This window comes from Panulirus ornatus, chromosome 53 (assembly GCF_036320965.1).
Source record: "Panulirus ornatus isolate Po-2019 chromosome 53, ASM3632096v1, whole genome shotgun sequence".
NCBI lineage: Eukaryota > Metazoa > Arthropoda > Malacostraca > Decapoda > Palinuridae > Panulirus > Panulirus ornatus.
In genome coordinates, this window is record NC_092276.1 from 19,843,749 (window position 1) to 19,858,743 (window position 14,995).

At 42.0% G+C, this 14,995-nt stretch overlaps 1 protein-coding gene across 1 annotated transcript in view; it reads left to right on the plus strand.

Annotated features, from left to right (window-relative positions):
- The window catches only part of LOC139765298 (WD repeat-containing protein 17-like), a 446,388-nt gene that overhangs the window by 136,409 nt on the left and 294,984 nt on the right, over positions 1-14,995 (plus strand). Inside the window, exon 7 of the mRNA XM_071692684.1 lies at positions 2,853-3,098. Within this exon, the coding sequence (XP_071548785.1) occupies positions 2,853-3,098 (246 nt within the window). The remainder of the gene's footprint in view (positions 1-2,852; positions 3,099-14,995) is intronic.

A 14,995-nucleotide genomic window follows, 5' to 3' on the forward strand; every position in this document is an offset into this window, starting at 1 on the left:
ATGGCCCAACCCACCCCCATACACATGTATATACATACGTCCACACACGCAAATATACATACCTACACAGCTTTCCATGGTTTACCCCAGACGCTTCACATGCCCTGATTCAATCTACTGAAAGCACGTCAACCCTGGTATACCACATCGATCCAATTCACTCTATTCCTTGCCCTCCTTTCACCCTCCTGCATGTTCAGGCCCCGATCACACAAAATCTTTTTCACTCCTTCTTTCCACCTCCAATTTGGTCTCCCACTTCTCCTCGTTCCCTCCACCTCCGACACATATATCCTCTTGGTCAATCTTTCCTCACTCATTCTCTCCATGTGCCCAAACCATTTCAAAACACCCTCTTCTGCTTTCTCAACCACGCTCTTTTTATTTCCACACATCTCTCTTACCCTTATGTTACTTACTCGATCAAACCACCTCACACCACACATTGTCCTCAGACATCTTATTTCCAGCACATCCACCCTCCTGCGCACAACTCTATCCATAGCCCACGCCTCACAATCATACAACATTGTTGGAACCACTATTCCTTCAAACATACCCATTTTTGCTTTCCGAGATAATGTTCTCGACTTCCACACATTCTTCAAGGCTCCCAGAATTTTCGCCCCCTCCCCCACCCTTTGATCCACTTCCGCTTCCATGGTTCCATCTGCTGACAGATCCACTCCCAGTATCTAAAACACTTTACTTCCTCCAGTTTTTCTCCATTCAGACTTACCTCCCTATTGACTTGACCCTCAACCCTACTGTACCTAATAACCTTGCTCTTATTCACATTTACTCTTAACTTTCTTCTTTCACACACTTTACGCCAAATTCATTCACCAGCTTCTGCAGTTTCTCACATGAATCAGCCACCAGCGCTGTATCATCAGCGAACAACAACTGACTCACTTCCCAAGCTCTCTCATCCCCAACAGACTTCATACTTGCCCCTCTTTCCAAAACTCTTGCATTCACCTCCCTAACAACCCCATCCATAAACAAATTATCCTTTAGAAATGTTATTGCTTAGAGTCTTAAATCCTTTTACATCATGTGGTTGATACCCTTGCAGAGAGGGGAGAAATTACACTACCCACAGATCTCATTTATGTCATGGAAGACATGTAAGAGGGGTGGGAATGGGAGAGGGGCTGGAAATCCTTCCCTTCTCTGTTATTACATAACAGTAGAAAAGCAAATGGATTTGTATGTAGCATTTATGGATCTGGAGAATGCATATGATAAGAGTTGATAGAGATGCTCTGTGGAAGGTATTAGGAATATATGGTGTGGGAGGCAAGTTGTTAGAAGCAGTGAAAAGTTTTTATCGAGGATGTAAGGCATGTGTACGTGTAGGAAGAGAGGAAAGTGATTGGTTCTCAGTGAATGTAGGTTTGCGGCAGGGGTGTGTGATGTCTCCATGGTTGTTTAATTTGTTTATGGATGGAGTTGTTAGGGAGGTGAATGCAAGAGTTTTGGAAAGAGGGGCAAGTATGAAGTCTGTTGGGGATGAGAGAGCTTGGGAAGTGAGTCAGTTGTTGTTTGTTGATGATACAGCGCTGGTGGCTGATTCATGTGAGAAACTGCAGAAGCTGGTGACTGAGTTTGGTAAAGTGTGTGAAAGAAGAAAGTTAAGAGTAAATGTGAATAAGAGCAAGGTTATTAGGTACAGTAGGGTTGAGGGTAAAGTCAATTGGGAGGTAAGTTTGAATGGAGCAAAACTGGAGGAAGTAAAGTGTTTTAGATATCTGGGAGTGGATCTGGCAGCAGATGGAACCATGGAAGCGGAAGTGGATCATAGGGTGGGGGAGGGGGCGAATATCCTGGGAGCCTTGAAGAATGTGTGGAAGTCAAGAACATTATCTCGGAAAGCAAAAATGGGTATGTTTGAAGGAATAGTGGTTCCAACAATGTTGTATGGTTGCGAGGCATGGGCTATGGATAGAGTTGTGCGCAGGAGGATGGATGTGCTGGAAATGAGACATTTGAGGACAATGTGTGGTGTGAGGTGGTTTGATCGAGTAAGTAACGTAAGGGTAAGAGAGATATGTGGAAATAAAAAGAGCGTGGTTGAGAGAGCAGAAGAGGGTGTTTTGAAATGGTTTGGGCACATGGAGAGAATGAGTGAGGAAAGATTGATGAAGAGGATATATGTGTCGGAGGTGGAGGGAACGAGGAGAAGTGGGAGACCAAATTGGAGGTGGAAAGATGGAGTGAAAAAGATTTTGTGTGATCGGGGCCTGAACATGCAGGAGGGTGAAAGGAGGGCAAGGAATAGAGTGAATTGGATCGATGTGGTATACCAGGGTTGACGTGCTTTCAGTAGATTGAATCAGGGCATGTGAAGCGTCTGGGGTAAACCATGGAAAGCTGTGTAGGTATGTATATTTGCGTGTGTGGACGTATGTATATACATGTGTATGGGGGTGGGTTGGGCCATTTCTTTCGTCTGTTTCCTTGCGCTACCTCGCAAACGCGGGAGACAGCGACAAAGCAAAAAAGAAAAGAAGAAAGAAGCAACAAAGAAACCAGAGATGGTTTTTCCTTTAAGACTAAGTTATATGTTCCTAATGCTACCTTGCTTAGGTGGGACTAGGCATATAGGTAAAATGAATCCACTTATAGTCAAGTTAGTTGTATAACTGGTAATCATATTGATTAATTGCTTATTCATATGGTTGATCTATCCAGCAGTATGGACAACAGATGTGTATATGGGTTGACTTAGAGAACAGATTTAGTTGTACATACATTTACCAGATTGTCATGAAGTTAGAATCCAGACTAGAAGATGCTTTTCCCTTTTACTTTAAGGAACTGATTCTAAAGTAAAATAACTTCTCTAGATATTGGGAAGATAAGATACTCTGCATTCCCTGAGGGTGGGGAGGACAATGAGGATCGCTCACTCGTGACACTTGAGTGGGACACTTGTTCACCAGACTACATCCTAGTGGCATACCGAGGAGGTGCCCTGTGGTTAGTCGATGTCAGCAATATGAGGATAATAACAAAATTTATCATGCCTATCTCAGCAAGTGTGAATACATTAGCATGGCTTCCTGATGCACCAGGAATGTTCGTCACAGGAGGTATGTTGTTAATATTATTATTTACTTAAAAGTCTCCATTTTCTTCTTTCATAGGTTGACAGATGCTTATAGAGAAGTAGTAGCTTAAGGATAACACATACTAAATGAGTAAGATCATCTAAAGTTGACAAATGAATACTTTGTAGCACTGTTGGGTACAATATCTTGTTAGTTGTTTGTTGACAATCATTTCTTTTCTGTTTTTTACTAACTTGTGTATGAATTGGATAAGAAGTTCACAGACCTGTTTTTAGCACTTACAGATACACTGCTGACACAATGTCAGATACACCTATGGAGGGAATTTTTTTCCCACTCTTTTACCCCATTTGGTAATGTCAACTGAGACGAAGAATCAGGGTGAACATATCCATATCATCATGTAATATTGTGCTAAACACCCCCTTCTTATAGAATGGGTAAAAACAATGTTATTAGGACGACTAGACCATGAGTATATACATAATAGAATGGGTAAAAACACTGATAGGAGGACAACTAGACCATGAGTATGTACATTATATCTATTTTAACCTTATCATATGTGAAACGTCATAATATATGCTACCTCACACTTAGTTCCAGATTTCTGTTAAGTGTTTTCAACTAGTTTGAAACAACCCACACAAACAGTATTAGTCATTACTATCCAAAATTAATTCACAGCTCATGAAATACACTGCTGACACAATGTCAGATACACCTATGGAGGGATTTTTTTCCCACTCTTTTACCCCATTTGGTAATGTCAACTGAGACAAAGAATCAGGGTGAACATATCTATATCATCATGTAATATTGTGCTATACACCCCCTTCTTATAGATGGGTAAAAACAATGATATTAGGACAACTAGACCATGAGTATATACATAATAGAATGGGTAAAAACACTGATAGGAGGACAACTAGACCATGAGTATATACCTTATATCTATTTTAACCTTATCATATGTGAAACATGTCATAATATATGCTACCTCACACTTAGTTCGAGATTTCTGTTAAGTGTTTTCAACTAGTTTGAAACTACCCACACAAACAGTATTAGTTATTACTATCCAAAATTGATTCACAGCTCATAAAATTTCACAGGCAGAGTTTAGAGTGAGCATCACCTCATGCAAACTGTATATTTTGTGTTTTATATACCTTAGCAGTATACTTCAAATCACCACTTGAAATGTGCAGTAATATAAAAACACTGTGATGTATTATTGATGAAATTTTGCACCTATGTTTAGAGATAGGGCCTTAGGACACATTTGATGAAACTGGGTGAGATTATGATGCTACTGAACCTCAATTATATTTGAAGGTGGAGCCACATGGCACATTTGAACAGCAGTCTTTTTTTTACCTCAACATTTTTATCAGAGCTGAGAATGCTATCTTTAAGAAAAAATTAGAAATGAAAGTAGGAGGAGAGTTATTCAAATGTACCAGTGAAGACAAGAGAGTATTTTTATACTTCTCTGTTGTACATTCATAAAACAGCTGCTAAATTGAAATAAAAATCATTTAACAAGTATTTTGTAACAGTTAGTTTTAGTTTTACAAAGGAATCACTAGATGTCAGGTTATTGTACATGATTTTTTTTTCATAAAGAATCTGCTTTTTTTCCTCCCTGGTCTAAGTGCAAGATACTTTTGGTTGTCTTTTTCATAAAAAAGGAAGTAGGAAAAAACAGATATATAGAAAATTGAAAAGTTTGGTAGATAGATATACAACTGAATGATAAATTGATATATATATAGTTAGTAGAGGGATAACTATGTAGCTTGTTCATTCTCTATATATCTTATGTGCATTGTTCCCCTGGTATTTTCCAGTATGAATTCCAATTGGAGAGCTTTTGAGGTAAATATTAAGATAACTTTATACATTGGTATACGAATAGATGAACAGATGCATAAACAAGTAAGTACAAGATAGATAGGTAACCAGGTAGGCAGATGAGTAGACAGATATGCCATTAAGAAATTAGTTAGGTAACCAGGTAGATAGATATGCCAGTAAGTGGAAGATAGGTAGACAGGTATACATTTACGTAGATGATAGCTCAGCAACCAGGTAGACATGTACACAAGTAAATAGAAGATAGCTAGGTAACCAGATAGACAGATTCACAAGCAATTGGAAGATAAGTAAGCAGACAAGGTAGGCACACTCATAGACAGAAATGCCAGTAAGTAGAAGATAGGTAGGTAACTAGGTAGACAGATGCACAAGTAAATAGAAAATAGGTAGGTAACCAGGTAGATATGTACAAGTAAGTGAAAGATGGGTAGGTAACCAGGTGGACAGGTACACAAGTAAGAAGAATATGGACAAGCAACCAGATAGGCAGAGATGTGCCAGTTAATACAAGATACGTAAGTAACCACCAGATAGACAGAGATGTGCCAGTTAATACAAGATAGGTAAGTAACCAGGCAAACAGATACACTTACAAGGAGAATACAGGTTGTTAACCACATAGGCGGGTAGATCAGTAAGTACATTGATAGGTAACCAGGTAGGCAGAGGGATTGACAGATTATTTATTTATTCATTTGATGTACTTGATCTCCATTTCCTGCATCATAAATGACCATGCACGCATATACATATACATTATTACTTTCTTTTTCTTTTTTTTATTATACTTTGTCGCTGTCTCCTGCATTAGCGAGGTAGCACAAGGAAACAGACGAGAGAATGTCCCAACCCATCCACATACACATGTATATACATACACGTCCACACATGCACATATACATACCTATGAATCTCAACGTATACATATGTATACGCACTCAGACATTGAGGATTGGCGGAATTCATGCATAGTGCCATTGTACAAAGGCAAAGGGGATAAGAGTGAGTGCTCAAATTACAGAGGTATAAGTTTGTTGAGTATTCCTGGTAAATTATATGGGAGGGTATTGATTGAGAGGGTGAAGGCATGTACAGAGCATCAGATTGGGAAGAGCAGTGTGGTTTCAGAAGTGGTAGAGGATGTGTGGATCAGGTGTTTGCTTTGAAGAATGTATGTGAGAAATACTTAGAAGAGCAAATGGATTTGTATTTAGCATTTATGGATCTGGAGAAGGCATATGATAGAGTTGATAGAGATGCTCTGTGGAAGGTATTAAGAATATATGGTGTGGGAGGAAAGTTGTTAGAAGCAGTGAAAAGTTTTTATTGAGGATGTAAGGCATGTGTACGTGTAGGAAGAGAGGAAAGTGATTGGTTCTCAGTGAATGTAGGTTTGCGGCAGGGGTGTGTGATGTCTCCATGGTTGTTTAATTTGTTTATGGATGGGGTTGTTAGGGAGGTAAATGCAAGAGTTTTGGAAAGAGGGGCAAGTATGAAGTCTGTTGGGGATGAGAGAGCTTGGGAAGTGAGTCAGTTGTTGTTCGCTGATGATACAGCGCTGGTGGCTGATTCATGTGAGAAACTGCAGAAGCTGGTGACTGAGTTTGGTAAAGTGTGTGGAAGAAGAAAGTTAAGAGTAAATGTGAATAAGAGCAAGGTTATTAGGTACAGTAGGGTTGAGGGTCAAGTCAATTGGGAGGTGAGTTTGAATGGAGAAAAACTGGAGGAAGTGAAGTGTTTTAGATATCTGGGAGTGGATCTGGCAGCGGATGGAACCATGGAAGCGGAAGTGGATCATAGGGTGGGGGAGGGGGCGAAAATTCTGGGGGCCTTGAAGAATGTGTGGAAGTCGAGAACATTATCTCGGAAAGCAAAAATGGGTATGTTTGAAGGAATAGTGGTTCCAACAATGTTGTATGGTTGCGATGCGTGGGCTATGGATAGAGTTGTGCGCAGGAGGATGGATGTGCTGGAAATGAGATGTTTGAGGACATTGTGTGGTGTGAGGTGGTTTGATCGAGTGAGTAACGTAAGGGTAAGAGAGATGTGTGGAAATAAAAAGAGCGTGGTTGAGAGAGCAGAAGAGGGTGTTTTGAAGTGGTTTGCGCACATGGAGAGAATGAGTGAGGAAAGATTGACCAAGAGGATATATGTGTCGGAGGTGGAGGGAACGAGGAGAAGAGGGAGACCAAATTGGAGATGGAAAGATGGAGTGAAAAAGATTTTGTGTGATCGGGGCCTGAACATGCAGGAGGGTGAAAGGAGGGCAAGGAATAGAGTGAATTGGAGCGATGTGGTATACCGGGGTTGACGTGCTGTCAGTGGATTGAATCAAGGCATGTGAAGCGTCTGGGGTAAACCATGGAAAGCTGTGTAGGTATGTATATTTGCGTGTGTGGACGTATGTATATACATGTGTATGGGGGTGGGTTGGGCCATTTCTTTCGTCTGTTTCCTTGCGCTACCTCGCAAACGCAGGAGACAGCGACAAAGTATAATAATAAAAAAAAATAATAATATATTTATTTTATTTTCCTTTGTCGCTGTCTCCCGCATTAGCGAGATAGCGCAAGGAAACAGACGAAAGAATGGCCCTACCCACCCACATACACATGTATGCACATACAAGTCCACACATGCAAATATACATTCCTATACATCTCAGCGTATACATATATATACACACACAGACATATACATGTATACACATATCCATAATTCATACTATCTGCCTTTATTCATTCCCATCACCACCCTGCCACACATGAAATAACCCCCCCCTCCCCCTCATGTGTGCGAGGTAGCGCTATGAAGACAACAAAGGCCCCATTCGTTCACACTCAGTCTCTAGCTGTCATGTAATAATGCACCAAAACCACAGCTCCCTTTCCACATCCAGGCCCCACAGAACTTTCCATGGTTTACCCCCAGATGCTTCACATGCCCTGGATCAATCCATTGACAGCATGTCGACCCCGGTATACCTCATCGTTCCAATTCACTCTATTCCTCACATGCCTTTCACCCTCGTGCATGTTCAGGCCCCGATCACTCAAAATCTTTTTCACTCCATCTTTCCACCTCCAATTCGGTCTCCCACTTCTCCTCATTCCCTTCACCTCTGGCACATATATCCTCTTAGTCAATCTTTCCTCACTCATTCTCTCCATGTGACCAAACCATTTCAAAACACCCTCTTCTGCTCTCTCAACCACACTCTTTTTATTACCACACATCTCTCTTACCCTATTATTACTTACTTGATCAAACCACCTCACACCACATATTGTCCTCAAACATCGCATTTCCAGCACATCCACCCTTCTGCGCACAACTCTATCCATAGCCCACTCCTCGCAGCCATATAACATTGTTGGAGCCACTATTCCTTCAAACATACCCATTTTTGCTTTCCGAGATAGTGTTCTCGACTTCCACACATTCTTCAAGGCTCCCAGAGTTTTCACCCCCTCCCCCACTCTATGATTCACTTCCACTTCCATGGTTCCATCCACTGCCAAATCCACTCCCAGATATCTAAAACACTTCACTTCCTCCAGTTTTTCTCCATTCAAACTTACCTCCCAATTGACTTGACCCTCAACCCTACTGTACCTAATAACCTTGCTCTTATTCACATTTACTCTCAACTTTCTTCTTTCACACACTTTGCCAAACTCAGTCACCAGCAGTTTCTCGCATGAATCAGCCACTAGCGCTGTATCATCAACGAACAACAACCGACTCACTTCCCAAGCTCTCTCATCCACAACAGACTGCATACTTGCCCCTCTTTCCAAAACTCTTGCATTCACCTCCCTAGCAACCCTATCCATAAACAAATTAAACAACCATGGAGACATCACACACCCCTGCCGCAAACCTACATTCACTGAGAACCAATCACTTTCCTCTCTTCCTACACGTACACATGCCTTACATCCTCGATAAAAACGTTTCACTGCTTCTAACAACTTGCCTCCCACACCATATATTCTTAATACCTTCCACAGAGCATCTCTGTCAACTCTGTCATATGCCTTCTCCAGACCCATAAATGCTACATACAAATCCATTTGCTTTTCTAAGTATTTCTCACATACAGTCTACAAAGCAAACACCTGATCCACACATCCTCTACCACATCTGAAACCACACTGCTCTTCCCCATTCTGATGCTCTGTACATGCCTTCACCCTCTCAGTCAGTACCCTCCCATATAATTTCCCAGGAATACCCAACAAACTTATACCTCTGTAATTTGAGCACTCACCTTTGTCCCCTTTGCCTTTGTACAATGGCACTATGCAAGCATTCCGCCAATCCTCAGGCACCTCACCATGAATCGTACATACATTGAATAACCTTACCAACCAGTCAACAATACAGTCACCCCCTTTTTTTAATAAATTCCACTGCAATACCATCCAAACCCGCTGCCTTGCCGGCTTTCATTTTCCGCAAAGCTTTTACTACCCCTTCTCTGTTTACCAAATCATCCTCCCTAACCCTCTCACTTTGCACTCCACCTCGACCAAAACACCCTATATCTACCACTCTATCATCAAACTTATTTAACAAACCTTCAAAATACTCACTCCATCTCCTTCTCACATCACCACTACTTGTTATCACCTCCCCATTAGCCCCCTTCACTGATGTTCCCATTTGTTCCCTTGTCTTATGCACTTTATTTACCTCCTTCCAAAACATCTTTTTATTCTCCCTAAAATTTAATGATACTCTCTCACCCCAACTCTCATTTGCCCTCTTTTTCACCTCTTGCACCTTTCTCTTGAACTTCTGTCTCTTTCTTTAATACATCTCCCACTCATTTGCATTATTTCCCTGCAAAAATTGTCCAAATGCCTCTCTCTTCTCTTTCACTAATAATCTTACTTCTTCTCTCCTACTTACATATGTATACTTATGTATATCTCTCTTTTTAAACCAGGTATTCCCAATCACCAGTCCTTTTTCAGCACATTATTCCCTCAACTGCCACATTACTCACCCTTCCCTTTAAATCACCCATCACTATAACCCGGTCTCGTGCATCAAAACTACTAACACACTCATTCAGCTGCTCCCAAAACACTTGCCTCTCATGATCTTTCCTCTCATGCCCAGGTGCATATGCACCAATAATCACCCATCTCTCTCCATCATCTTTCAGTTTTACCCATATCAATCTCGAGTTTACTTTCTTACACTCTATCACATACTCCCACCACTCCTGTTTCAGGAGTAGTGCTACTCCTTCCCTTGCTCTGGTCCTCTCGCTAACCCCTGACTTTACTCCCAAGACATTCCCAAACCACTCTTCCCCTTTACCCTTGAGCTTCGTTTCACTCAGAGCCAAAACATCCAGGTTCCTTTCCTTAAACATACTTCCTATCTCTCCTTTTTTCTCATCTTGGTTACATCCACACATATTTAGACACCCAAATCTGAGCCTTTGAGGAGGATGAGCACTCCCCGCGTGACCCCTTCTTCTGTTTCCCCTATTAGAAAGTTAAAATACAAGGAGGGGAGGGTTTCTAGCCCCCCACTCCCGTCCCCTTTAGTCACCTTCTACGACACATGAGAAATGCATGGGAAGTATTCTTTCTCCCCATCCCCAGGGATAGGGGAGAAAGAATACACATACATAATTCATACTGTCTGTCCCATCACCACCCCACCACACATGAAATGACAGCCCCCTCCCTCTGTGTGTGCACGAGGTAGCGCTAGGAAAAGACAACAAAGGCCACATTCATTCACACACAGTCTCTCGCTGTCATGTATAATGCATCGAAACCACAGCTCCCTTTCCACATCCAGGCCCCACAAAACTTTCCATGGTTTACCCCAGACGCTTCACATGCCCTGGTTCAATCAATTGACAGCACATCGACCCCAGTATACCACATCGTTCCAATTCACTCTATTCCTTGCACGCCTTTCACCCTCCTGCATGTTCAGGCCCTGATTGCTCAAACTCTTTTTCACTCCTTTCTTTCCACCTCCAATTTGGTCTCCCACTTCTCATTCCCTCTACCTCTGACACATATATCCTCTTAGTCAATCTTTCCTCACTCATTCTCTCCATGTGACCAAACCATTTCAAAACACCCTCTTCTGCTCTCTCAACCACACCCTTTTTACTACCACACATCTTTCTAACCCTTTCATTCCTAAGTCAATCAAACCACCTCACACCGCATATTGTCCTCAAACATCTCATTTCTAGCACATCCACCCTCCTCCGCACAACTCCAACTATAGCCCACACCTCGCAACCATATAACATTGTTTGAATCACTATTCCTTCAAACATACCCATTTTTGCTTTCCAAGATAACGTTCTCGACTTCCACACATTTTTTAACGCTCCCAAAACTTTCGCCCGCTCCCCCACCCTATGATTCACTTCCGCTTCCATGGGTCCATCTGCTGCCAAATCCACTCCCAGATATCTAAAACACTTTGCTTCCTCCAGTTTTTCTACATTGAAACTTACCTCCCAGTTGACTTGCCCCTCAACTCTACCATACCTGATAACCTTGCTCTTATTCACATTTACTCTCAGCTTTCTTCTTTTACACACTTTACCAAACTCAGTCACCTGCTTCTGCAGTTTCTCGCCCAAATCAGCCACCAGTGCTGTATCATCAGCGAACAACAACTGACTCACTTCCCAAACTCTCTCATCCACAACAGACTGCATACTTGCCCCTCTTTCCAAAACTCTTTCATTCACCTCCCTAACAACCCCATCCATAAACAAATTAAACAACCATAGAGACATCACGCACCCCTGCCCCAAACCAGCATTCACTGAGAACCAATCACTTTCCTCTCTTCCTACACGTACACATGCCTTACATCCTCGATAAAAACTTTTCACTCCTTCTAACAGCTTGCTTCCCACACCATATATTCTTAATACCTTCCACAGAGCATCTCTATCAACTCTATCATATGCTTTCTCCAGGTCCATGAATGCTACATGCAAATCCATTTGCTTTTCTAAGTATTTCTCACATACAGTCTACAAAGCAAACACCTGATCCACACAGTCTCTACCACTTCTGAAACCGCACTGCTCTTCCTCAGTCTCATGCTCTGTACATGCCTTCACCCTCTCAATCAATACCCTCTCATACAATTTCCCAAGAATACTCAACAAACTTATACCTCTGTAATTTGAGTACTCACTCTTATCCCCTTTGCCTTTGTACAATGGCACTATGCAAGCATTCCGCCAATCCTCAGGCACCTCACCATGAGTCATACATACATTAAATAACCTTACCAACCAGTCAATGATACAATCACCCCCTTTTTTCATAAATTCCATCGCAATACCATCCAAACCTGCTGCATTGCTGGCTTTCATCTTCCGCAAAGCTTTTACTACCTTTTCTCTGTTTCCCAAATCATTCTCCCTAACCCTCTCACTTTGTGCACCACCTCGACCAAAACACCCTATATCTGCCACTCTGTCAACAAACCTTCAAAATACTCACTCCATCCCCTTCTCACATCACCACTACTTGTTATTGCCTCCCCATTAGCCCCGTTCACTGGTGTTCCCATTTGTTCCCTTGTCTTACGCACTTTATTTACCTCCTTCCAAAACATCTTTTTATTTTCCCCAGAATTCAATGATACTCTCTCACTCCAACTCTCATTTGCCCTCTTTTTCACCTCTTGCACCTTTCTCTTGACCTCCTGCCTCTTTCTACTATACATCTCCCACTCATTTGCATTATTTCCCTGCAAAAATTGTCCAAATGCCTCTCTCCTCTCGTTCACTAATAATCTTACTTCTTCATCCTACCACTCACTACCCTTTCTTATCTGCCCACCTCCCACGCTTCTCATGCCACAAGCATCTATTGGTCAAGCCATCACTGCTTCCCTAAATACATCCCATTCCTCACCCACTCCTATAACATCCTTTGTTCTCACCTTTTTCCATTCTGCACTCAGTCTCTCCTGGTACTTCCTCACACAGGTCTCCATGCCAAGCTCACTTACTCTCACCACTCTCTTCACCCCTACATTCTCTCTTCTTTTCTGAAAACCTCTACAAATCTTCACCTTCGCCTCCACAAGATAATGATCAGACATCCTTCCAGTTGCACCTCTCAGCACATTGACATCCAAAAGTCTCTCTTTTACGTGCCTATCAGTTAGCACGTAATCCAGTAACACTGTCTGGCCATCTCTCCTACTTACATACGTATACTTATGTATATCCTTTCTCAGCACATAAATCTACAAGGTCTTCACCATTTCCATTTACAACAGTGAACAACCCATGTATACCAATTATTCCCTCAACTGCCATATTACCCACCTTTGCATTCAAATCACCCATCACTATAACCTGATCTCGTGCATCAAAATTACTAACACACTCATTCAGCTGCTCCCAAAGCACTTGCCTCTCATGATCTTTCTTCTCATGCCCAGGTGCATATGCACCAATAATCACCCATCTCTCTCCATCCACTTTCAGTTTTACCCATATCAATCTAGAGTTTACTTTCTTACACTCTATCACATACTCCTACCACTCCTGTTTCTGTAGTACTACTCCTTCCCTTGCTCTTGTCCTCTCACTAACCCCTGACTTTACTCCCCAGACATTCCCAAACCACTCTTCCCCTTTACCCTTGAGCTTCATTTCACTCAGAGCCAAAACATCCAGGTTCCTTTCCTCAAACATACTATCTATCTCTCCTTTTTTCTCATCTTGGTTACATCCATACACATTTAGACACCCCAGTATGAGCCTTCAAGGGGGATGAGCACTCCCTGCATGACTCCTTCTTCTGTTTCCCCTTTTAGAAAGTTATAATACAAGGAGGGGAGGGTTTCCAGGTGAAAGAATGACCCAAACCCACCCACATATGCACATATATATATAACGTCCACACACACACATATACATACCTATACATTTCAACATGTACTTACATATACATACATACACAGACTATTTTTTTATATCATTTATTTCAATATACTTTGTCGCCGTGTCCTGCATTAGTGAGGTAGAACAAGGAAACAGATGAAAGAGTGGCCCAACCACCCTTATGCACATGTATATACATACACACCCACTCATGCACATATACATACCTATACATTTCAACATATACATATATATATACATATGCAGATATATACATATATACACATGTACGTAATTGATACTTGCTGCCTTTATTCATTCCCATTGCCACCCCACCACACATGAAATAGCATCCCCCCTCCCCCCAAGAGGTAGCGCTAGGAAAGGACAAAAGGCCACATTCGTTCACACTGTCTCTAGCTGTCATGTGTAATGCACCGAAATCACAGTTTCCTTTCCACATCCAGGCCCCACAAAATGTTCCATGGTTTACTCCAGACGCTTCACATGCCCTGGTTCAATCCATTGACAGCATGTCCACCCCATTATACCAAATTGTTCCAATTCACTCTATTCCTTGCACGCCTTTCACCCTCCTGCATGTTCAGGCCCCGACCACTCAAAATCTTTTTCACTCCATCCTTCCACCTCCAGTTTGGTCTCCCACTTCTCGTTCCCTCCACCTCCGACACATATATCCTCTTTGTCAATCTTTCCTAACTCATTCTCTCCATGTGACCAAACCATTTCAATACACCCTCTTCTGCTATCTCAACCACACTCTTTTTATTACCACACATCTCTCTCACCCTTTCATTACTTACTCGATCAAACCACCTCAAACCACATATTGTCCTCAAACATCTCATTTCCAACACATCCACCCTCCTCCACTCAACCTTATCTACAGCCCATGCCTCTCAACCACATAACATTGTTGGGACCACTATTCCTTCAAACACCCATTTTTGCTCTCCGAGATAACGTTCTTGCCTTCCACACATTTTTCAACGCTCCCAGAGCTTTTGCCCCCCTCCCCCACCCTGTGACTCACTTCCACTTGCCAAATCCACTCCCAGATATCGAAAACACTTCACTTGCTCCAGTTTTTCTCCATTCGAACTTG